This window comes from Carassius carassius, chromosome 24, assembly GCF_963082965.1.
Source record: "Carassius carassius chromosome 24, fCarCar2.1, whole genome shotgun sequence".
Taxonomy (NCBI): domain Eukaryota; kingdom Metazoa; phylum Chordata; class Actinopteri; order Cypriniformes; family Cyprinidae; genus Carassius; species Carassius carassius.
Window position 1 is genome coordinate 28698193 of NC_081778.1, and position 24718 is coordinate 28722910.

Genomic DNA, 24718 nt, shown 5'->3' on the forward strand with positions numbered 1-24718 from the left:
TAATACAATTTAAAATACCTGTTTTCTGTCTGAAAATATTTTCAAGTGTGATTTATTGCTGTTATGCAAAACCAAATTTTCAGCATCAGTATACTTCAGTGTCACCTGATCTTTCAGAATTCATACTAATATGATAATTTTGCTGCTCAAATTGTTGTGAAAATTATTGTGCTGCTTCATATTTTTGTGGAAACCATGATATATTTTCTTCAAAAGTTTCAGATGAATAAAAAGTTCAAAAGAACAGCCCTTTATTATGGACTTCAAATTCCAAAGCTGTTAAAACTGTGAGCCTGCTCTTTTAAAATTATTTTTGTTAAAAATAATAATAATTTATAATAATGTGTATTATAGTTAAATAAGACAAAAAACATTGAAAAAGTTAACAAAATAAATTTTAACTGAAAAAAAATACTAAAAAAAACAACAACTTTTTCTAGGTAGCTGCCAAAGCAATCTCTAACTTTAATTTAGTTTTACTTGATGTATTAGAAAAACTTAAACTAAACCTGAAATAAAACAGAATAACTATAAACTACTTTATAAACTTTAAACATAAACATTAAAAACACACACATAATTACAACAAAAGCAAACATCACAATTACTAAAATCTGTACTAAATTTAAAAATATAAAAATAAATCTTGATTAAAAAAAACAATGTAATGTGTTATATGTTATATATTACATAATTATTATATAATAATATTATAGATATTATATATTATTTTGTTTTATATACAATATGTTGTTATGACCTGACATAAAAATCAAGAGCAACTGGGTTCAATAATTCATTTAGAAAAAACTATGAAGTTTTCACAGCCTCATCCCTAAGTGTGTGTGTGAGAGAGAGAGAGAGAGAGAGAGAGAGAGAGAGAGACAGAGAGGGAGAGAGAGAGAGAGAGAGAGAGAGAGAGAGAGAGAGAGAGAGAGAGAGAAAGAGAGAGTCCTCATTTAGGGGATTGGACCGATTTACCCCGACGGCCATTAAATATGAATTAAAAACCACACAGGCCTTTTTGCCTCTAAAATATCATTACGCATCTTTATGGCGAGCAGTTGTTGAATAAGCAGTTTGCAGGGCTCCCCGGGGTGGTGCTGCTGCTGGATGAGGCCCGCGTCTGCCAGTGAGAGTGCCACAGGGCCAGATGCATGTACTACTAACAGAAAGCTCTGGAAAATAAGCAGAGATAATAGCCACTGAAATGGAATTTACATTAAGAGCCCTACCGGAGTGGAACACTTCTGGTTTGGGCCGTCTGTGGGGCTGATGGGGGTGGGTGGGGGGCCTAGAGTAGAGTGGAGTGGAGCTTCACCATTTCCTCAACTGGCTGCTGGGGAAAATGAACATTAAATTGCAGCATTGGAGCAGCAGCTACATTAATGGAGAAGCATTGTGTGCCCATCAAATATGTCTTGCCAAACCACTGCATGTAGCCATACTTTAATATGAGAGCAGATTTGTACAAAAATAATTGTAAGGATTTTACATGTGCCCATACTAGTATGCTTGTATGCAGTTCAGAATTCAGCAACTGTTGATGCACTAAGCAGCCATTTTGGATTGTGAAGTCAGAGTTGCTACAGTTCTTTCCTCCAAAATTCCGAGGCAGGACTCCGATCTGAAGGTGCAATCCAGTTCCTGCTGGGAAATGGAACACACCATCAGTTCAGTTAATTTCTCCTCCTGTCATGCCATTCCAACTTCCTGTGCACTGTGGCCAATGGACCATTTTCACAGACTGATGATCCATTTCCACAGTAGTTAACATCTCAACAATGAAGAAAAAATGTATAATAAAAATTGGTATAGAAACAATTTTCCTGTAGAAGTTGCTATTAAATTTCACAATTATTTACAAAGAAACAGCAAGTAACAGATTGAATTAAACATGAAATTTTAAAGTCAAAAGACTGAAATAGTATTTTCTTGGAAAATTTGCTCTAATGATTTTTTTTTATTGACAATTTTTTTTTTACAGTGATAGCAAATGTTTTATAGCTTGATTTCCCAGTTTTTTCCTACCTTTGCATTCAATTACAGAAAACTATTTAACGCTGCTGCATGATTGTTTCTAATACAATGATTTTTTTCCTCCTTTGCAGAGTCATAAAAAACACTATCATTGATTTGATTGATTGATTGATTGATTGATTGATTGATTGATTGATTGATTGATTGTTATTGGAGAAAATTTTAGTTATTGAAGTTATTGTAGTTTCTATTCACTACTACAGAATTTTAACCAGCGATTTTTTATCTTCAGCTTCTGAGAATCACGGAAATGTGAAAAGATTCCATTCAATTAAATCAGAATTCAATTCTCCAATTCTGAATTTTGCACAATCCTTGTAATTATCATATTCATAAACTATAATTTTTTATAGTACACATAACACATAACACACTTTAGGATTTTCATGTCCAGAAAACTGTGACAATCCCATTGTGCTCTGTTCTAAATGATCATTTAATTTTAGAAAGCCATATGGCAAAGGAGCATTTTAATAAAAAGGTGTGGTTTTAATAATTCAGTCTCATTTTAATTTCCTAATTATGAAGGAAATATGGAGGGGGGGGGGGGCAGCTCCTGAAAAATACAATTAATTGAATTGTGCTTTTTAATCTTGGAAATGCCTTATCCTTGCAAGCCAGTAGTTGTCTTTCTCAGCATCGCCCAAAGTGCACCTGCCTCCCCTCCTTCACTACCTGCCTCTTGCTCAACGCAGGCTCTCTACTGTTTTCAAGTCTGTTCTCTAATTCACCTCCACTTTGTAGCTGAACCCATCAGTCATGGGCATAAAAAGAACCACTGTGCCTCTTAGGACCACTGGATGTGTATTAGAGCAATTTAGTGTAATTTACATTTTGCTGCAGGTCCCATTGTGAAGACCTGTCTAGAACTCACTGGGGTGCATCAAACTTGCCTTATGCATTTCTTTTTTTCCCGCCATTAATGGGCTGTCCTCAACTCAATGAAAGAATGGTCTTCTAATTGCGAAGCGTTTGCCTTAGAAAATTGAATTTGCAATTGATTGATAAACTGTAAGTTGAACTACCATATTATAATTTTTTTCGATGTAAAAACAATGAATTACTTTTTGAGCCACCTTGTAATTTACATGACAGATTACATTTGATTATATTTTAGTTTAACAGTCACATTCGTTTTATTTTATGTACTGTATAATAGCATTTAAATTTACATATCATGTTCTGTAGTTAATGTTGCATTAAGTGTCATTTGTGTATGCTGGTGAATAGTTTTGTGTTTATTTGCCATTGTCCATAAAGCAAAATAATATATTTTCAAATACATTTTAAAATACATATTTTAAAAATAATGGCCAAGATATTTTAAATATTCACTCAAATGTTTACAAATTATAATTAATTGAACTTATAAATATGATTTCTTTTTTTTTTTCTTTTTTTTGCCATATGGGTTAATAGTTTATCAGGTAATTACAAAAAAATAACATCTTATAGTTATAATCTTCGATAATCAGGAAAAATTTTACATTTAAAATGACACAGTGCTGTAAATAAAACCTGGTTTATAAATATGCAGTAGGTGAAATTGTTATTTAAATTGAAACATTTAATAATAAAAAAAAAAAAAAATTTATGCATTTAGCAGACACTTTTATCCAAAGCGACTTACAGTGCATTCAGGCTATCAATTTTTACCTATCATGCATTCCCGGGGAATCGAACCCCCAACCTTGCGCTTGTTAACGCAACGCTCTACCACTTGAGCTAAAGGAACACTTTTAATTTATTATTTATTTATATAGTAAATTTATTTATATGGCATTAAAACCCAAAGAGTTGTAATAAAGTGACACTGAATATGAGCTCCATCTCTATTTAGCTCAGTACATCAAGTTTAACTTGCTTTGCACTGCTACTTTTAGCCCAAAAAACAGCCTTTGGTTTCTAAGGAGACCATTGTATTTCCTCCATCGCCTAGCAACTATCACCAAGGCCAGCGCTTCATTGTTGCTGAAGCCAAGCTCTGCGTGTGCTGCACTGTCTGTCTTCAGATTCATCTGTATGCTTGCATTACTCTATACATTTTACTCTATAGATCCTGCTTGTTTAAATGTACTTGATTGTACAAAAAGCATGTTAAAAACATATATGCACTAAAGGGCATAATTAATCAAATACAGCTGAATTATCAAATACATGAATGTGAAGCTCCTTAAAGGAGACACTAGTCCATAGAACAGATGAAAGAGAGGGCGGGACTTTTACGCTGAAAAGATTTTCAAGTAAAATTTGGTTGACGTCATTTTTACACAATATCCTTGAATAGCACCTGTGTGCAGGAGGGGGTTGTCTGTCTGTCAGCTTTGAGTAAAAAACATAACCCATGTCTGCAAAACTTACCCATTATTATCCACCACTGTCCAGAGACGCAGAGCTTTCCTCGCGCCCGGGGCCCTTCAGGACCGACCATTTTTTGAAGAGATAAGACTCCTCAGGAAGCCCAGGCTCTGGACCGTTAGTCCTGCAGTTTTTCCAAAACTGTAGTTTTGTTCCCCAATTTTCATCTAAAGCACCTTGGAGTTTGTATCAGTACTCCATTCATCTGGCCTCTGTTTTATTTTCAAGTGCTGCAGAGCCTCCAATTATCAGCGGGAGCCTTATTTTTCCTCTTTTTCTGTTTTTCTTTCTTTTTCGTCAAAGGCAAGCCCTTTCAACTATAAACCGATTCCTTTGAGAGACACACAGAGGCTGGTCATGGTGAGTACCAAGTGTTTTATTTGATTTTGAAGTTATTGTGAGAATGGTGACAGACAGGACATACCTCCATGTACGCTTTATTTGACATAAATTCTGCTGCCTTGTTTTTGGATTTTTGATCCATCCTTATAGGTCACCAGCTATTAAGGACTTTGAATGCATATTTCAGAACATATGGACCAAGTAAAAGTAGATTAATGAGACTGAAAGGGGACAATCATTGACTTATTTTAAATCCACCACATCAGGAATCGAAGTGAATGTCCTTGTAAATCATTCTGGTAAGTTTTTATCAATTTTTGGAGGTAGGAAAATGCAATATTTTGTACCTTTTAAGACATTCAACAGTGTTTCAATTGTAATGTTCTATTAAAAAGTACTTTCCTTTAGACATTTTTGTCAGATGATGTAATTTGCTTTGGAATAAACAACATTTTGCAGATGTAAACCACCCAAAATTTTAATAAACGGCATTGAATTTCGAAGAGAGGTGCAAAAATGTGCTTTATGAAGGTTGACGTACATGAAAAGCTTGATGTAGTTTATTTATCTCGCTATACAAGGAGAAGGTCATGGGGACTAACAGTGTGTCCCTCACACCCGTTTGACCTTCACGCCAGATATATCATGGTACTGGTGATGTGAGCTGATAAACCACCAAATTAATGCTTCATAATGAGTTCAAACTCTGACAGATGTATATAAAATGATTTGTGCTCAAATGGGACAGTGACTGCAGTCTGCAGGCCAAGTGTTGCATTGAAAGAAAGAAGTGGCAAGAAATATCACGACTGGAGAGTTTGTATGTAGATTTATCTTATATTGAAAGCTCTGATGTCTGCAACGTGGGAATGCATGCCTTTTTTAAAAAATTAATATTTTATTTCAGATTTAGTCGGGATGTGTTGATCAAGTCCATTGCCATGTGGAAGACTAGTGATTTTGTTGTTTTTATTATCTAAGAAGACAACAAATCCTAGTCTACCTCAGGGCTCTGAGATGAATGCCTTCAATTTTTAAGAGTTTATTTATTTACACTGCCCTCTGCTGCCAGACTAAATGACTGACATGAACTGAGGATATTCGTTTGGAAATAAATGTACCCATATTTGTTTGTGTGGTTATTCAGATGTGTGTGGGTTGGTGTATATCTGTGTAAGGTTTTATACGGGATAGATGAACTGACACCTTTAAGTGGTTTATTTTCTTATTGTGATGCAGCTATCTCTGTTTCTTGGCATAAAATATTGTTCTGTAGTGGAATTAAGAAGAAAGATATTAAACCTGGGCTTCCCTGAAATGTTTTTATAACCTTTTTTTATTCTTCTCATTTTTAGCATTGGATGTGAATGTGAGATTCACTCAGATTAATTAAAATGTCGAGTTCTATTAAACAATTGTTTGTAACATTTAAAATTTCAGACATAATAATGGCCATTTTAGGTTATTTTTGTTCAACCAATGAAAAAATAATAATAATTTAGGATTTGTATAAACATATATATTTTTAAATGTCCTAAATCATTAAATCTTAAATATTTTAGCTTTTGTTTTAAAAATAAATAGATAAATAAATAAATAAACTGAAACTCATATTTCTCATAGTTCATATTAATACATCACTGATTATTGAACTATGGCATACAATTATTTTTTTTAAAGATAATCACTAGAATGTTCCTAACACTAATGTACATTTTCAGTTCAATATGGATTCAAAAATCTAAATCCATAAATATCTTTTAAAGAGACATTATTACTGTTATATATTTTATATGTATTTTTATTAGGTTTCTCCACTGTTTCACTATGAGATGTGCAAAGGAAAAACACATAGAAGAAAGAGATGGCAGACTGTCCTTTAAATCGCTTTTATTATTATATAAACACACATTAATTTAAAGAACAAAATGGAAGAGAACTAAAAAGGACTCCTGTGGGTTTTACTGGGGAGGCAGGATGGCTTTGCTCTTGTCAGCCACAATCTTGAGGACATCTTCAACATGAGTCTGGATCATGCTGGCCAGGGGGGCGACCTGAGCCTGGACGGAGGCGGCCAGAGGCTTGATGTGGTCTTCAATGTTGCTGGAGAGGGGCTTCAGCTGCTCCTGGAGCTTCTCAACCATGGGCTGGAACTGGGCTCTGCTCTGCTCAAAGTAAGCGCTGCAACACAAGGCCAAGATAATCAGCACTGCTCTTCTGTCTGAACAATTAGTTATGTGATCCAATAAGGACTTATATTTCTACTAATCAATTCGTTATGCTGATCAGAATTTGTTATTTGAAATGGAGGCAATATGATGTAACTGAAGATTGTGTTCCTCACTAATATTAAGTTGCAGATTCACTGATGATGAAGACAAAGCTCATGGACTTACTTGGCCTTGTTGACCAGCTCAGGGCCCTCGACGTGCTTTAGATTGTCCACGAGATCTTGAAAATACTTGGCGATCTTCTCCAGCTCAGCAGGAGCGTCTCTCTTGACCAGAGATACTGATTCAGAGCCTGGAATACAAGCAGACTTGTTTGATCAATACAGTCTTGCATCTTTACGCTCAGCCACTCAACCTAAATCAGGTGCACACAATGTATCTAACAAATTAACATGATTTAAAGTCTCACCAATGCCCAGAGCAACAACAAGGATGGCGATGAGAGAGAATTTCATTGTTGCAGGTTAGGTGAGAGTTGCCTGAACAGAAAGAGACAATAGTTCATTTTAAGTTTCTGGTCATATCATCATAGATTTCCTTTAGAAATGAAGGGTAGAGGTCAACATGAACATTTAAGGTAGCTGTAATCTTACCTTGTATCCAGGGGTTTTTAGACCTGATGTTGTGATGTTGAGTTCTCTGAGAATCCACAGGTTTTTATAGTCCCAGGATGCTGGGATTGCACCCGTTCAAAGGGTGACCTGTGCTGATGAATTCATCCATACACACCAAACCTTCAGGCTTTACCTGACACTGATTGAATCAAAGTTCAACAGCAATCTGTGTTTGTGCTTAATTAGTGCATTTATGTGGTGCTTGTCACCCACTGACTTCATCAGTTTTAATGACGACATTCCAGATGCCTTCACTGTCTTCCATGTGTGCAGAAAACTTATGTACACTGAACTTAGGTAATCGATGTGCTTTGGTTGTACAAGAACTAAAAATACTGTTTTGGAATTTGTTTTAAATAAATGTATGTCCTAAACTGCTTGTGTGGTGATTTCAGTGACAGTGTGATGATGAGAATATGTTGATATTTAGTTTTAGTCATTAACTTCATCACAGCTTTTACTTAAATGTAATTCCGAGGGGGTTTCTTCTTCTTTTTCATCTTCTTCTTTTATTGTATGAAAATATCTCATAACTGTCTTGGAGTCTGATCTTGCATGCATAAAATATTTGATAAGAGCAAACTGAGTGACACTAGCAGCATGGTGTATGAAATGCTTTGTTTTGTTTTAATTACTTTTCTTTCATTGCTTTTATTCTTTGTAATTTGGGATTGGAATTTATGAACACAAGATTAGAGAAGGTAACTTAAAATGACGGGGAAAAGTCCTAATTACATGTTTTCTATTAAATTGGTTGTATTTAAGTGAACTGTAGCCTACTGTAGTTAGAATGATCATTCTGTTTTTATAGGCTATTGTAGCATTGCCATTTGATTTGTTTAAATGCAAAGATTTTAGAAAATAGTTTAACACTGCTCTAAAATGTGAACTGTAAAACCCCGTACTTGAACTCAATTCTTGATTTGAGGTATATCTTATCTTTTATGTCTGTAGCACAAACGGTGCCCATGATAAAATAGTCCTTTTCACAAGTTGTGCTATTTTAATAGTGAATTTGTTCGATGTAACAACTGAAGGAATAAAATTGATTAACGTTCTTCCACACATGTGGGCGAACATGAACACTATAGTCTCTGCGCATGCGCTAGATTGTTGTTAGTTGCTTGTGTCAACAACTGGGCCCGCAATAATCAAGATAATCGAAATTGTGTATAATGCAGAAAATATCAACCAAGAATTAAGAAAATCTATTTGATTGTTATCATTCTCTTACCATATTAGATACTTAAAAATAACTGTAGCCCATTGCATAAACATAGCCACTATTTGTTAAGAGCTAGTTTGACCAACTTGCAGTTATGCAATGGATAATCTGTTACATTTCAGATTCAAACTAAAACAATCTACCTTTTTGTAACTGACTTAAAAAGTTATGACCAGTACTGAAGAAAAAAGACACATGATTACTAACTCTTTAAAATGAAGCAGTTCATGCAGCCAGCCTAGTAAAATGTTGTATCTTTATGAGGAGTTATCTTATTTGTCAATGAAAGAGTTCAAAGTCCATCAAGTATTAAACTTGCTACCTTCAAATTATCAGCCACTGTAGCTATTGTACCTAAAAATTACAGCCTTACTTAAAAAAAAAAAAAAAAATCCTTATTTTGTTTTACATTATTTCTCACAATTACAATTATTGTTGGAAATTAGGTGGTTTTCCAAAAATAGGTTTAAATATCTATTAAAAAGTGTTACAATTTCAGACATTTGAATAACCAGCCAGCACAAAAGTGGTCACTTTAATCCTTTTTTTATCATTCCAAACAAACCAGCATACATACGAAGAGAGAGAATGAGAAAGGAAAAAACGACAACTATGAAATGGTTATTCCTGTGGGTTTTACTGGGGAGGCAGGATGGCTTTGCTCTTGTCAGCCACAATCTTGAGGACATCTTCAACATGAGTCTGGATCATGCTGGCCAGGGGGGCGACCTGAGCCTGGACGGAGGCGGCCAGAGGCTTGATGTGGTCTTCAATGTTGCTGGAGAGGGGCTTCAGCTGCTCCTGGAGCTTCTCAACCATGGGCTGGAACTGGGCTCTGCTCTGCTCAAAGTAAGCGCTGCAACACAAACCAAAGAGAACTCATTAATAAAAACAATTAAGTTTAAATTGATCAATTACACAGTTGAGATGAAGATTCCACCACAATGGATGATGATGATGGACTTACTTGGCCTTGTTGACCAGCTCAGGGCCCTTGACGTGCTTTAGATTGTCCACAAGATCCTGAAAATACTTGGCGATCTTCTCCAGCTCAGCAGAAGCATCTCTCTTGACCAGAGATACTGATTCAGAGCCTGGAATACGAGCAGAGATGTTTGATCAATACAGTCTTGCATCTTTACGCTCAGCCTCCAAGCTAAATCAGGTGCACACAATGTCCAGTTTATGTAATTTAACCCCTAAACTAGCTGATTTACCATATCTTAAGAGCATCAAGATAACATGGTTTAAAGTCTCACCAATGGCCAGAGCACTAACAAGGACAGCGATGAGGAAGAATTTCATTGTTGCAGGTTGGGTGAGGGCTGCCTGAACAGAAAGAGACAATGAATTTCTGTTTGTGGTCATATCCTCATACATTTCCATTAAAAATCAACAGCAGAGTTTGACATGTTTATACAAATAATGTAAAGTCGTGGCCAAAAGTTTTGAGAATTACATAAATATTAGTTTTCAAAAAGTTTGCTGCTAAACTGCTTTTAGATCTTTGTTTCAGCTGTTTCTGTGATGTACTGAAATATAATTACAAGCACTTCATACGTTTCAAAGGCTTTTATCGACAATTACATGACATTTATGCAAAGAGTCAGTATTTGCAGTGTTGGCCCTTCTTTTTCAGGACCTCTGCCATTCGACTGGGCATGCTCTCAATCAACTTCTGGGCCAAATCCTGACTGATAGCAACCCATTCTTTCATAATCACTTCTTGGAGTTTGTCAGAATTAGTGGGTTTTTGTTTGTCCACCCGCCTCTTGAGGATTGACCACAAGTTCTCAATGGGATTAAGATCTGGGGAGTTTCCAGGCCATGGACCCAAAATTTCAACATTCTGGTCCCCGAGCCACTTAGTTATCACTTTTGCCTTATGGCACGGTGCTCCATCGTGCTGGAAAATGCATTGTTCTTCACCAAACTGTTGTTGGATTGTTGGAGGAAGTTGCTGTTGGAGGGTGTTTTGGTACCATTATTTATTCATGGCTGTGTTCTTGGGTAGAATTGTGAGTGAGCCCACTCCCTTGGATGAGAAGCAACCCCACACATGAATGGTGTCAGGATGCTTTACTGTTGGCATGACACAGGACTGATGGTAGCGCTCACCTTTTCTTCTCCGGACAAGCCTTTTTCCAGATGCCCCAAACAATCGGAAAGGGGCTTCATTGGAGAATATGACTTTGCCCCAGTCCTCAGCAGTCCATTCACTATACTTTCTGCAGAAGATCAATCTGTCCCTGATGTTTTTTTTGGAGAGAAGTGGCTTCTTTGCTGCCCTTCTTGACACCAGGCCATCTTCCAAAAGTCTTGGCCTCACCGTGCGTGCAGATGCGCTCACACCTGCCTCCTGCCATTCCTGAGCAAGCTCTGCACTGGTGGCACTCCGATCCCTCAGCTGAATCCTCTTTAAGAGACGATCCTGGCGCTTGCTGGACATTCTTGGACGCCCTGAAGCCTTCTTTACAAGAATTGAACCTCTTTCCTTGAAGTTCTTGATGATCCTATAAATTGTTGATTTAGGTGCAATCTTAGTAGCCACAATATCCTTGCCTGTGAAGCCATTTTTATGCAATGCAATGATGGCTGCACGCATTTCTTTGCATGTCACCATGGTTAACAATGGAAGAACAATGATTTCAAGCATCACCCTCCTTTTAACATGTCAAGTCTGCCATTCTAACCCAATCAGCCTGACATAATGATCTCCAGCCTTGTGCTCGTCAACATTCTCACCTGAGTTAACAAGACGATTACTGAAATGATCTCAGCAGGTCCTTTAATGACAGCAATGAAATGCAGTGGAAAGGTTTTTTTGGGATTAAGTTAACTTTCATGGCAAAGAAGGACTATGCAATTCATCTGATCACTCTTCATAACATTCTGGAGTATATGCAAATTGCTATTATAAAAACTTAAGCAGCAACTTTTCCAATTTCCAATATTTATGTAATTCTCAAAACTTTTGGCCACGACTGTAGATATAATTGCACCTTGCTTACAGGAGTTCTTAGACCTGATGGTGTGCTCTCCAAAGGATATTTTATAGTCCTGGGACAAGTTCAAAGGGTGACCTGGTGATGAAATCATCCACACACACTGAAACTTTAGGCTTTACCTGACACTGAAGTGATTGAATCAATGTTCAGCAGTAATCTCTTTTTACATTTTGTGCTCACATGATGCATTTTGTGATGTTTCAAATCACCTAATGATCAGTTTTAGATGAGGATATACTGTATATTTTCCCAAATTTATTTTATGCAAAATATGTGTAATTATGATATTCAAAACCTCCCTGTCTAATTCTCTTATTTTCACCAACAAGTTATTCTGGCATGGATTCTTACTCTTTTTTTAAATAAATCTTATAATCAGAGGTTCAGTAATGAAATATTATATTAGCCAGCTCTTTAATGAGGAAGGTATGCTTTTTAACATTTTTCAATGAATCCCAAATTTGCTATTTTTGGATTTTCTGAAGCGGTTCTCAGTGCCTGTTTTTTTTTCACTTTATTTGTTTCATTTTTATCATTTTGTTTATTCCCCTTTTCTTTCTTTTTCCTTTATTATTTATGTTTCTGTTTTGAGCTATGGTATTGGTTGTTCATGTTTTCTTTATTTCTCTCTATTGCTGTTATTTTTAATTATTGTGTTCTGAATTTGTTGTACCATAAACTGGATCCTCGTATAGTTCGATATCTTCCAAAACAACAGATGGCGACGTGCTCGAACAGCATGTGACGCACAGAAGCCGAACAAGACGCAGCGTCGCGTTGACTGTTCTCACTGTTCTGCGCATGCGCTCACTCGCTCACACAATCAGGCATCATGGCGGACGTGTTAGATCTCCATGAAGCGGGAGGTGAAGACTTTCCTATGGACGAGGATGGCGACGGTAAAGTGGTTATTTACATTCAGACGATGCACAGACTTTTGTTATAATCTAATTTCACCTGTTTATTAGTGTTTAATGTACTCATACTTGTGTTTTTGTCCGGGGGCCTAGTCCTATTAGCACGCGTGCTAATAGTTAGCTAATTTAAACTAGTCGCACTGTTGTTGTGATTCTGTTTTATTTTGTTGCCTTGTTTTGGTTTTAGTTTTAATCCATTTTTATCCATTTTCAGTTTTTCATTTTTATCATGCCCAATAAAAGTATTGTATGGTCGTTGGGCATATAGGCTCAGATATACAAGTTCATCGCCTTTGTGCTTCATTGCAGTCTTCCATTTTGTTTTATTTTTATTTTCGCATGCAGTTGTCTTTAAAAACGCTTTCGAATGCATCATGTAGGATTAATTATTTTCTTTTGTTGACTTCACAGAGAGCATTCATAAGTTAAAAGAAAAAGCCAAGAAGAGGAAGGGTCGTGGGTTTGGATCAGGTAAGTCACATCATCTCCAATCTTGTGTTTTCATGTTTTAATAAATCATGCGCTGATGATGTTTGCGGCTTTATTTGACAGAGGAGGGAGCAAGATCTAGAGCCAGAGAGGACTATGACACGGTAGAACAGGATGGAGATGAGCCTGGACCACAGAGATGTAAGTGTAATTTGCAGAACTATATAAACATCTGGCTTCTCTCACTCGACCTCTGTGACCTCGTGATAGAAATGAAGTGGCTGTGATATTTTTTTTTTTACATGTTTTGGTGTCTTTCAGCTGTTGAAGGATGGATTCTGTTTGTGACTGGTGTACACGAGGAGGCGACGGAAGAGGATGTCCACGACAAGTTTGCAGAATTTGGAGAGATTAAGAACTTGCATCTTAATTTGGACAGAAGAACCGGTTACCTTAAGGTTAGTTTGCAGATTCTGGTTTAGTAAAATGTCTGTAAATGATTTTTTATTTTATTTATTTTTTTATCTTGCACATTTGCCTAATTCTGTTCTAGTTTTTTGACTGAAGTCTGTAGACAAGAAACTAAATACACACACACACACATATATATATATAAGCGCATCTCTAAAGTGTTTAATAATTTTCCAAAAATATCATTTTAGTTTAATATATATATTCACTCATTTATCTGTTCATATAATCACTTTGGATATTTTATTATAATAGCTGCTTTTTATTTTCTGTCTTGTTGAAGTAATTGATCCTACGGATAACAGGCTTTTGTTTTGACATCAGTTTTGGCATGGTTTATTTGGTTCAGGAAGGGTTTTTTTTCCTCTGTATCTATGTATCGGCTCTGACAGACTTGCTAATTTTCCTCCTAATTAAAGTAATTGTTGAATCTGATACAACAGAGATACACTGGCATTTGCTTGATTTTGTCCACCAGATGGCAGTGTTTTAAATGGAACCCAATCTGACTCTTTAAAATGACCCTGTGTTTAGAACAGGGCTCGGCAACCTTTTCAGCACTACGTGCCGTTTTTAATTTTTCTGGTTAACCGCTGTAACCCCCCCCCCCCCTCCCCTCCATATTCTGTATTTATACAGTACGTGCACATTTTTAAATACAATAAAAAAAATAATTTGATGCAAATAGTTTCTGAATATTTTTTAATAGTTTTTTAACTTAAATTTTTTTTTTTATCATTTTAATCACCGTTACTGCTGATGTGTGTGCGCACATACACACACACGCCACTCGCACACACAGATCTGAGATCACTGTGCAAAAAGTAACATTCAGAAGCTCGTAAACTTGTCAGGGCTGCCACAAGACTTTTATTAATCAATACTGAATCGCTACATTATATTTCTCAACAAGGGGCAAAATCGCTTCATTGTTTGTAGAGAGAGACAGACACAGACAATTTACACATCTCTCTCCACCCTCTGTCTCTCTCTCTCAAATTGGCCATATTTGAGCAAATTTTTCATCACTGGATTTAGCTGTCGGTCATGAGAAGTTATTACCTCAAAATGTCAGTATTAGGGCTGAAACGATTGCAGAAAACACGGAGGGAATCGCGGAATCCAGTCATAAAAACGGAATTTACAGTTAAACACGGAATGGCACGGAATTTGCCAAATTTTGAATGAATTAATCAAAAATAAGTCATTGCACTTACATCTGGTTAACCAGATATCTGTAAATTAAACTAATATCTGTAAATATCTAATATCTGTAAATATTAAGCCGGAACAGTCTATTTAAATATGAATCCTGCATGTTCTGCGTGTCTGTGTTAATGAATGGAGCAGAAGTGCGTCTTTATTCATTCACAGCGTCTGCTGTCTCACTAAATAACTGCTCTGACAGTCACTTTATTAGCATTTGACCGTTTGATTTGAGTAAAACTAGAGTCACATCACATACACAGAACTGTAAAGGTACGTCAACCCGTCAAAATAAAAGTCCGGTTAAAGACTATTGTTTTTTTTTTAAGGTTTAATCACACAACATTTCTTCCATGTTTTATTTTTAATAGTAAATCCTCTTTGTTTACCAAAAAGTTAAGTTAATTTTCAATAATTAAAAGATAAATTTAATTAATGTTTTATATGTTTAATGTGCATCTCAGAAAATGCTTTATTTAAAACCCCAACTGAATGGCACTTAAATGCACTTAATTCATCTGTCAACTTTCTTGTCATTGTTCACAGTACAAGTACAGACATAGAAACAATGGGTACTAAATAAATGTTTATTTTTGATGTTTGCATTGCATTCTATGCATTTAAAAAATAAAAATATTTTTTTTTCTAAAAAAGGAAACTTGTTCATTTTAAGAGACCTGTGACGGTCACGGAGGGACCGCACATTCAACATGGACGTTAATACGCACAAACACTCACAGAGACTGTTTGGTGATACAAGAGTTGATTGTAGTTATTGATCAGAGAGTGAATAAAATACCTGCAACCCTCAGGCCACACTCTCCACTGCAGAAACAAACACAGACTACCTTCCATTACAAAGACATTCGCATTAATACGGGTGGCCAGCACCATTACCACATGTGGAGGGACAAACTCACAGAAAACACTTTACACATGTTCCCTTAAATATACAGAGTCAGAAAGAAACATATTTGCATGATGTTCTACTTAATAAATCTACTTTGATGTTATTAATTTGTTCAAATTAAACAGGAAATAACAGCAACAACTCGGCCACGTTGCCCCTGAATCCCCCACGCTCAATTAATACATGGTAGATTGTCACTCTAAGCGGAACCAATAATTACTGCCATTGTTTCTTACCAGGACTCTAAAAATCATGGGACGAACGCTACACGGGAACAATACACATAGTTTACAGGTATTTCATTCACTCTCTTATCAATAATTACAACAAACTCTTGTATCACCAAACAGTCTCGGTGTGTGTTTGTGCGTATTAACATCCATGTTGAACGTGCGGTCCCTCCGTGACCGTCACAAGACCCAAGAGTCTTATTTTCTCTTGCAAAATTAATATTGCACTTTAAGCAAAAACTCATTTTATCCGGTTACTCGATTAATGGATGGCATTTTTGGTAGAATACTCGATTACTACTAAAATATTCGACAGCTACAGCCCTAGTCAGTATGCAGTTTTCCCTATTGCTCACGTGCCAGCGAATATCCCTCTGTGTGCCACTGTTGGCACGCGTACCGTAAGTTGCCGAACCCTGGTTTAGACATTGTTTCGTATGATAATATTGATGCTTTCTTGCGCTTAAGCATTCTAATAATTGTTTAGAAAATGTTTAGAACAGTATTTTCCATGACAAGAAATTTAATTTAGTTTAATGTACTGCAGCAGCTTTGTATTTGACTAGGGCTGTGCATCTTTGATAATTTGTCTGTTCAAGTACTTTCGAGTTCTTTGTTCAGTGTATCTAATATGTGTTATATTAAAAATAATGAAGCTAAGAAAAACTCTACTCCTGTGTCCTTTTCCATTCAGTCATGTTTCATTTAACTGTTTATGATCACAAGATGCTCTATGTGAACATGAGTTTGAATTTGAACACATAAATGCATATCTCTGTCTGCCATTGAAAAAACCCAGTTTGGTCACTCATGAAACTTCCTTGGGTCAAGCTGGCACGTGTTAAAGCATAAAATGTTTTATTTACGCCTGTTTCAAGACACAGAATGTTAAAGGCAGTTTTGGAACCAGGCAACCCCATGGAAAAACATTCCTTTGAGGCCGTCATGTGTTGTTTAAAACATTATCTTGGCAAATAATGAGACTTGTTTTTCATAGGGCTATGCACTGGTGGAGTATGAGACCTACAAAGAAGCCCAGGCAGCAATGGAAGGGCTGAATGGCCAGGAACTTATGGGCCAACCAATCAGCGTTGACTGGTGCTTTGTAAGAGGACCCCCTAAGAGCAAGAGGAGGTGAGTCAGTTTCTGATCCTGTTAAAGTGGATTTATGTACTTGGACCATTTCATTGCTCACTCAAACTTCATTTGTAGTGGATATTTGTCTTCTATTGAATTTGTTAATGGTACAGGCTGTAATACAACATGACTAATGGACTGCTTTGCTTTCCTCAAGGGGTGGAAGAAGACGCAGCAGGAGCCCTGACAGGCGGCGACGTTGATTTTCCCAGTTTTTGACTCCAATGTCTGTTTCCCAGCCAGTGTGGCATTGTTTTTCGAGACGGTTTGGAGTCAGATTGGACTGTGCGTGTATCTCTTTACATAAGGATTTTAATGTTTTTGAAGGACTATATTTTTTATTGTCTTAATCATTAGTTATTCAGCAGTTGTTGAAGAATGACATACAATGCAGAAGCATGTGTGTTGGAGCTGTTGGTATTTCCACCAAGGTTTTTTTTTTTTTTTTTTTTTTTTTTTTTTTTACAAAGTGGCAGTACACTGTTTGTAGACATGAAATCTCTCATTGAAACCTGTTATGAGTAGTGATCTGTATATTTCCAATAAATTAATTTGGATTGAAATCTTTGTTGGTTTCATGCTTTGCATTTGAGCCCATTCTACTAAAACAGTATAAATACCAAATTAATAAAATAACCAGTATTAGACTGATGTCAATTATGTATAAATTAATGCTCTTGAGTTTCAGTTAAGATGTTTTTAACCCTCCTGTCCTGCCAATTTTGGCGATGACTAATGTATTAACTCATATTGACCACATATAGTTTGATAATTTAAAAATGACTCAACACAATTATTTTAATTGCATTGTCTTTTTTTCTTTTTTTAAATCAGAATTTTAAATGAAATATTGTGAGTTTTTTTATTTTGTAGATATTTGCATATTTAGTCACTTATAGATATTTTTTATATAGTTATTAATACGGTCTTATTTCATCAGAACTGGAATTTACACCTCATAGGAATGTCAAATCTCCATTATGAAATGTTTTAGACCAGTTTTCCACTGAAATGATGTCACGCTGACAGAATGTAGAATTGACCAGAGAAGACAGTCTTTCCAGCATCAGCAAGGTACGTCGTGACTAAGCCGGTCCCCCTCAAGTAACATTGTTGCTTATTGCTTTGTCACTGTCACTCCGGTCCGATTTTGTTCCTTGGGCTCCTAGATCCGATGCTCACCATGTACAATGTGGTTAACCAACCAGCGTGGAATACTGAGCTCCCCACTCTCTTTACATTTGCCCTTACTGCCCACAGGCGGAGCTTAACTGGAAACCACTACTGTCATTGGCCCACGTCTGTGCCTGTCAAACTTAACTCTCTCTCTGATTGGGCCAAACGGCTAGTTGAGTTTCCTTAGATGGGCGGATTTGTAGCGACTTGGTTGACATTGTTGTTGTTGTGGGAGTAAGAATTTACTTAGTCGTGAAGTCTTTTTAGGACAAGAAGCAAGCCGTCTTTCTGGCATATACACAAAGCTGAATACCATATTACCCTAGAGGAAGTGATTTTCTGCGAAAGTAAAGCCCAGAGTGTGAGGAAATGAGAGAGAAAATCTGCGAGGCCGCTCGAGGTAAGCGCGTAACCGCGTTAGCTTTAGCCGCACGAGCCCGAAAACCCCTCACGAGTGTTTTGTAACTGAACCGGGGTCGTTTTTCAACAGCCTCTGAGTGTCGGTGATAAAAGAAAAGTGTCCGTTATATCCGCTATAACCACAGTTTGATACCAGGTTAGATGTTTTCTCTAGAAAAACTGTGTGAAAGTAGAGCGTTAATAAGGGAAAGTTGGCCGTCAGGTCATGTTTTAGGCTGGACAAACCGAGGGGACGATGAGCAAATGGTTGACCCTTCTTTAACTGCTGAAACTGTGTTAACTATCCACCCCAAACTATAAAAGTTCATTACAAGTCTTATTAAACGCTCTTAATTGTATAACAAGACTCAGTTTGTGGGCCAACACAATATTTGTGGCTCAGCAACTTTGAGAGACCCTCACTGTCCGCTAGCCGAGCAGCTAACGTTAACTGACTGGCCAAGCAATGACAGTCTCGATGAAAGACTAATTGTTTAGTTTAAAGGGTTTAGATTTGAAAATGTGTTAATGATTATTGAACACTTATTGACGATATCATCTGGCAGCCTATGGTTGTGGCGACTGACCCTTCGTGCTTCACATGCATTTGTTTTTCAAGTATGTGTGATACTGCATATGCTGACCTCTGCATCATATTTGTTTGACATTTGCTTTATATACTGTAGCTTATTATACTGTGCACAATACGTGTCCAAACGTGTATATTATATTCAATGTATTATATGATGACCTTATCTGCATCCTTAGTTGTTATCTTCATATAACAATTTCAGCTAAAGATCATAATCTTTTCAAGTGTATGTAATAAGATATATATATATAATACACACACACACATCATTTATAATTTTTTTTTTTTTTGAAAAGTGCAGTTTATTTGGTTAAAGATGTCACTCCAGCCTTTTAGAAAACTATGTTTTGTTTTGGTTTTTTTTCAACATGGAGGTGGTTGCCCAATCATGGGCACCGCCATATCAATATTACGTCAGGCAATTGATAAATTCTCAAAACAGCAGTTTAAAATAGCAGTCTAACACTGATTGAGAATAAACCGTGGGAGATCAGTTGCTAAAATCAATAAAATAATTAGTAAGAGTTTGTTAAATGCAAACAAAGTCATACTGATTGCATCTTTAATTGTATATTATAGTGACCGGCCAATTACAGCTGAAATGTTTTGTTGTGTGATTGCACCCATCTCAGTTGAACTTTTCAGTAACCCAAACGAGTATGTGAAAATTTAAGGAATTTAAGTTAATAAGATACTTTTCCCACAACTTTCTTTCTTTTTTTCTTCTTCACTTCTTTTGGTGGAATTTAACAGAGATCTTCGAGTGTGGGTCGCTCATTACTGAACCCCGCTTAAAATGAAAGCTGTGGGTACTTGCTGCCATGGTTTGAATCCCTACAATGTGTGGGTACGGTTACAGACAGCCCTGAATTATTCAGCTCTGTGTTTACAAGCTCTTTTGTCAGCTTGTTGTTTAGTGAAGACAGCCACCCCTAAACATGAAAGTAGGACATGCAAACAAAGTCTTGGGATTTTAGACCGTTTGGGCATGTTTTTTCTCTTTTGTGGACCTTGAAAATAGTACCGGTAGTAGCTAAGCCTTCGTAGTTTAAACAGACCCACATGGTTTCATATTTGTTTTATACTTGGATACCTGACAATTGAGCTTGAACATTAGCTTTCGTGTTCTGTGACAAATACATTTTTAAAAGTAGAAATTTTCCATGCAGTTTCTAGATTAACATGAAGTCATAACGCTGCATGCACAATAATTATTATACAATTTGACATGCTGTTTGATGCAGTTTTATGTAGATTAGCATGTCACACCACAGGACAGTCCACTAAGTTACTTTACATTGTCTTAGACATCTTGCTTTGTGTTTAAAGTAGAATGTTTTAACACTTAAACTGTCTTGTAGCTCATGGTTCTGTTAGTCATGGTGAAGTTCAGAGGCTTTTCTTATTTCAGAAGTATTCAAGTCAAGTCACCTTTATTTATATAGCGCTTTAAACAAAACATATTGTGTCAAAGCAACTGAACAACATTAATTAGGAAAATAGTCTGTCAATAATGCAAAATGACAAAGCAGTTCATCATTGGATTCAGTGATGTCATCATGCAGCTCAGTTCAGTTTCAATAGTATCTGTGAAATCATTTGCAATCAAAATAAAGTCATGTTGATGTGTTGCTCTTGTGTTTACATCATAAACTGTTACAGACTAAATGGACTGCTTTAGAGATGTTCCACTATTCTTTTCATTTTTACACATTACCACTAGAGCTGAAACAACGAATCGATTTAATCGATAAAAATCGATTATTAAAATAGTTGTCAACTAATTTAGTCATCGATTCGTTGCTAAATAACTTTTATTTGCCGTAAGCGGCTGATTTCGTGCATATTTCAAATCTGCGGTGACCAAAGTGTGGCAGTAATGAGCCACCGGAGGTTTTACTCAGCCAGTACAGCAGGAGAAGTAGCGAATAGCCAATAGCTGGCCTCGTTTTATGTCACGTGCTTCCCGAACAGCGTCTCTGCAGCATTTAGCGGGATGTGGGAGACTGGGAGTACTTTACTTTGAGCCTTCAAAACAGAAGAGTAACCTGTAAACTCTGCACTACTGAACTGTTTAAGGGGACGTTCACATATCGCGTCTTTTGCGCGCTCAAGTTCGTTATTTCCAACACCGCACCGCATCGAGTTAAAAACATCTCAACTTTTCAGAATGCTGCAAGCGCATCGTGGGTCATGTGACAAGAACTAACCAATCAGCTTCATCCGTTCCCGTAACAACGTTAAAAGCTCAGTCAAGATGAAAGGAACAGCTGATCATAGTTGTATATGGATTTCCATTTTGAAATAAATTTAGTAGCAGAGCTACTGCAAGCGATTTTTGAGCTGCAAATCCATTTATCCTTTGCTGAAATTTCCGCGTCTTCAAGGAGAGAGCACGTCATGGTTGCTTATCAAAGGCAGACGCCTCAGGGGCGCAACTGCACGAGCGCTTTGGAAAGAAGGAGAAAGCAACGCGCCTAGCGTTTTCCACGCGTTTTTAGGCACGATATGTGAACGGCCCCTAAGACTTTTATTTGTGCAGATTCTCCAGTACAATGTTGTTTGCAAATGTTTAGTCGTAAAAGCTGATAACATTGCTTTTTAACAGTTAACATTTAAAGCTTTACAAACATGTTCTGTGATCAGTTTGTCGTTTACCAGTTCAAAATTCAGTCGTGCAGCCTAATTATGACTGAATGAGAGAGGTAAATGTTTAAAGATATTTGAAATGCACTTTTTTTCTAAGTATTCACTCCTCTTTTTCACACAGCAGGTTTTTTTGTGTGTGACTGTCCAATTTTTTTTTCTGGACAACCTTCTGATGGATTTTACTTTAAATTGTGAGTTCCATTTAGGTTTCATGCCACTGGCACTTTATTCGAAGGATTGTTTACAATTTCACAGCATAAGCTATAAAGGTGTTTCCCAGTAAATAATAAAATACAATACACTGCAATTTTATTCTGTTTTATCCTTATTCTTCGTGAAAATATGTTCTGAAAGATTCCTTAATAAGCTTTGTTCGGGATGTTAAACTACTTTAGGAGCTCTAAGGACTGCCATGGTGAAAACATTATTTTAAATCTCCTTGTGAAATTTGTGAGTATGGGTCAGTGTTCTGATTGCAGAAGAGTTCGACAAAGGATTACTAACACAATAAAACAACTCCATTTTTGATTAGGATATGACAGTGCAAAATGGTTAAAATCTCTTAAAAATCTATGCTGAAGGATAAAGACCATTTATTAATAATTTACTTGGGGAAAAAATGAAAAAAACTAAAATATAAGTACATAAACCGATTAATCGATTAATCGTAAAAAAATCGACAGATTAATCGATTATCAAAATAATCGTTAGTTGCAGCCCTAATTACCACAAAGACCTTGTGTAGTACAGAGAAAAGTGTGTTTTATGAATGTCACCATTTAATAGTAATAGTGGTACCTGTAAGGTTAGTAAGTGTCCCCTTTCTACTGGACATGACTTGGCTGTGATTTCTAAATTGCCCAAAATGTCCAGGTTTTGGTTTTGTTTTCCTGTTCTTTTCATACACGTTGAAGATAATGACTGAAAAGTATTTTGACAAATTGCATGCAGGCATTGTATATAATCACGAAATCGTGACGTGTGAGAAGGTGGGATCTATAGAGAACAGCCAAAACAATTCAAATGGGCATTCATTTAATGTATGAGGACTGTAGAGAGCATGTAAATAGGAAAACAAAGCTAAAACCTGGACATTTTAGAAAGCCTGACAAAGGCATGTCCAGGAAAAAGAAAGACATATAGCCACCCTATATTATTGATAAATGAGTTTACTGACGTGTGCTATTTCAGACACCTGCTAACCGATAGTTATATTCTATGCTTCACATCAGTCTGTGTATGTGTACTTTCCTTTTTATATATTTTTGTATTTTTTGAGAGCTAATTGTGAGCTAGGTGTAGGTACTGCTTGTTAATTATGAAAATTTACGTGGTGTCCCCTCACCAGTGGACCTGTGAACAGCTGGTGAATGAGAGCAGGTGGGGCAGAGACTCCATATCACTTACAGTGTTATCCACTGAGCCAAAATGCTCCCACAACAATCATCTGCCCCAATAAACACAGGCACCATATTAAATTGATATGGGATTTTCAGCTTTAGACTTCTAGCTTGTTTAAATATACAGAATTTATAGAAAATATAGGCTATCGCTTGATATTAAGCCAACATGCCCCATCACAATTGTGTGCTTGAGCAAAGTGCTTGGTTGAGCAGGTTGCTCCAGGTGAAATGACCCTGGATGAAAGTGACTGACTGCTCACATTATGTGTAGGCAAACAGTGTTGTCTCAAACTTGTGTAATTGCTTGATGTTAAGCCCTTGCTTTAAAATGCATGTTGTGTTTTCTACAGCACAGAGCTTCTAGGAGCTAACTGTTCTCTTGGTTTCTCTAAAAGGCCAGGTGACGACAACCAGTGCCCACGGTTTGATTCATTACTCTGGAGAGTCCCGCTAGCAGCATACTAGGGCTGGACGATTATGACCTAAAGTCAAAACCTCGATTTATTGAACACTTTACCTCGATTACGATTAATGAACGATTATTTTGTTTCTGTTTAGTTTTTTTTACATGGTTTAGTTTAGTTCACTTGCAAGGTTTGTACTGTAAACAGGGCCATAGTTGGGGTTTGCGGGGCCCCGGTTCAGGTTGTACCAGTGGGCCCTGTTTAAAAGTGTTTAATTTGTATGTTCGTTCTGTTTACTTGTTCATCAATATGCCCACGCCCTATTAGGCGCGGTCACTTTAAGAGACAATGAATGCATCCATTATAATACACATACGATTTTTTTTCTCAACTGTGTACTTTAACTTAAGACATAACTGATAGTTTTTTCGAACATACTATCCAAGACGGGTATTTTCACATATTTTTATGTATTTGTCGGTACAAGAGCAAAAACAGACAAATTCGGTGTTCAAGTGTTTTGAGACGCCTCTCTCTGTGTGAGCCTGAACACCAGAACACCACGGTGCTGAAGTGGGCTCTTACACATCCTTTTTCTGTTTGTTTAAACTGCGATTTGTTTTTGTCACTCCTTTCAATGAGGAGTGAGCACGTGCGCATGGTTGCCAGATTGCTTAGAATAAAGCTCTCGTAGTAGAGGGGCGTAGAGCAGTCAGCAGTTACATGTTCCTTTTTTGGACATTCGGCGCGTTCTTTTGGGAAAAGTATGCTTGAATTTGAAATATTCGATATTCCCGATATATTCAAATTGTACATCGTCGTCAAAATTATTCCGATATTATCGCTAATATTCGATATATCGCACAGCCCTATGATAAATCACAGGACAGCGCTGACAACTGCGTTCCTCTGTGCGTTCGATCTTCACAGCTATGAGTTTTCGTGCCACATTGCAGCTGCGCGAACATGGTAGCTCG

The 24718-nt window shown here is 36.7% G+C and overlaps 4 protein-coding genes across 8 annotated transcripts in view; 2 read left to right on the plus strand and 2 right to left on the minus strand.

Moving 5' to 3' along the window:
• Window positions 1-6613: 6613 nt before the first annotated feature.
• Window positions 6614-7648, minus strand: LOC132103721 (type-4 ice-structuring protein LS-12-like). 2 transcript variants are annotated; one of them, XM_059508816.1, is made up of 4 exons: window positions 7565-7648; window positions 7381-7450; window positions 7137-7263; window positions 6614-6921 (listed from the first exon to the last, which is right to left on the minus strand). In XM_059508816.1, exons 2-4 carry the CDS (start codon window positions 7424-7426, stop codon window positions 6702-6704), a joined length of 393 nt encoding a protein of 130 aa, XP_059364799.1. In that variant the 5' UTR covers window positions 7427-7450; window positions 7565-7648; the 3' UTR covers window positions 6614-6701. The 2 variants fall into 2 exon arrangements, with proteins under 2 accessions (XP_059364799.1, XP_059364800.1); XM_059508817.1 differs by having other exon boundaries at window positions 7542-7576.
• Window positions 7649-9318: 1670 nt separating this feature from the next.
• Window positions 9319-11836, minus strand: LOC132103722 (type-4 ice-structuring protein LS-12-like). Its single transcript, XM_059508818.1, has 4 exons — window positions 11813-11836; window positions 10070-10139; window positions 9778-9904; window positions 9319-9666 (listed from the first exon to the last, which is right to left on the minus strand). The coding sequence occupies exons 2-4, from the start codon at window positions 10113-10115 to the stop codon at window positions 9447-9449; spliced, it is 393 nt and encodes a 130-aa protein (XP_059364801.1). The 5' UTR covers window positions 10116-10139; window positions 11813-11836; the 3' UTR covers window positions 9319-9446.
• Window positions 11837-12553: 717 nt separating this feature from the next.
• LOC132103724 (RNA-binding protein 8A) lies at window positions 12554-17484 on the plus strand. Its single transcript, XM_059508819.1, has 6 exons — window positions 12554-12717; window positions 13147-13206; window positions 13288-13365; window positions 13486-13622; window positions 16979-17115; window positions 17276-17484. The coding sequence occupies exons 1-6, from the start codon at window positions 12651-12653 to the stop codon at window positions 17319-17321; spliced, it is 525 nt and encodes a 174-aa protein (XP_059364802.1). The 5' UTR covers window positions 12554-12650; the 3' UTR covers window positions 17322-17484.
• A 1008-nt stretch (window positions 17485-18492) lies between these two features.
• The window catches only part of LOC132103384 (OTU domain-containing protein 7B-like), a 30186-nt gene continuing 23960 nt past the window's right edge, over window positions 18493-24718 (plus strand). For all 4 annotated transcript variants that reach the window (XM_059508449.1, XM_059508450.1, XM_059508451.1 and 1 more), the window contains exon 1: window positions 18493-18694. The gene's annotated coding sequence lies outside the window, so the exon portion shown is untranslated. The remainder of the gene's footprint in view (window positions 18695-24718) is intronic.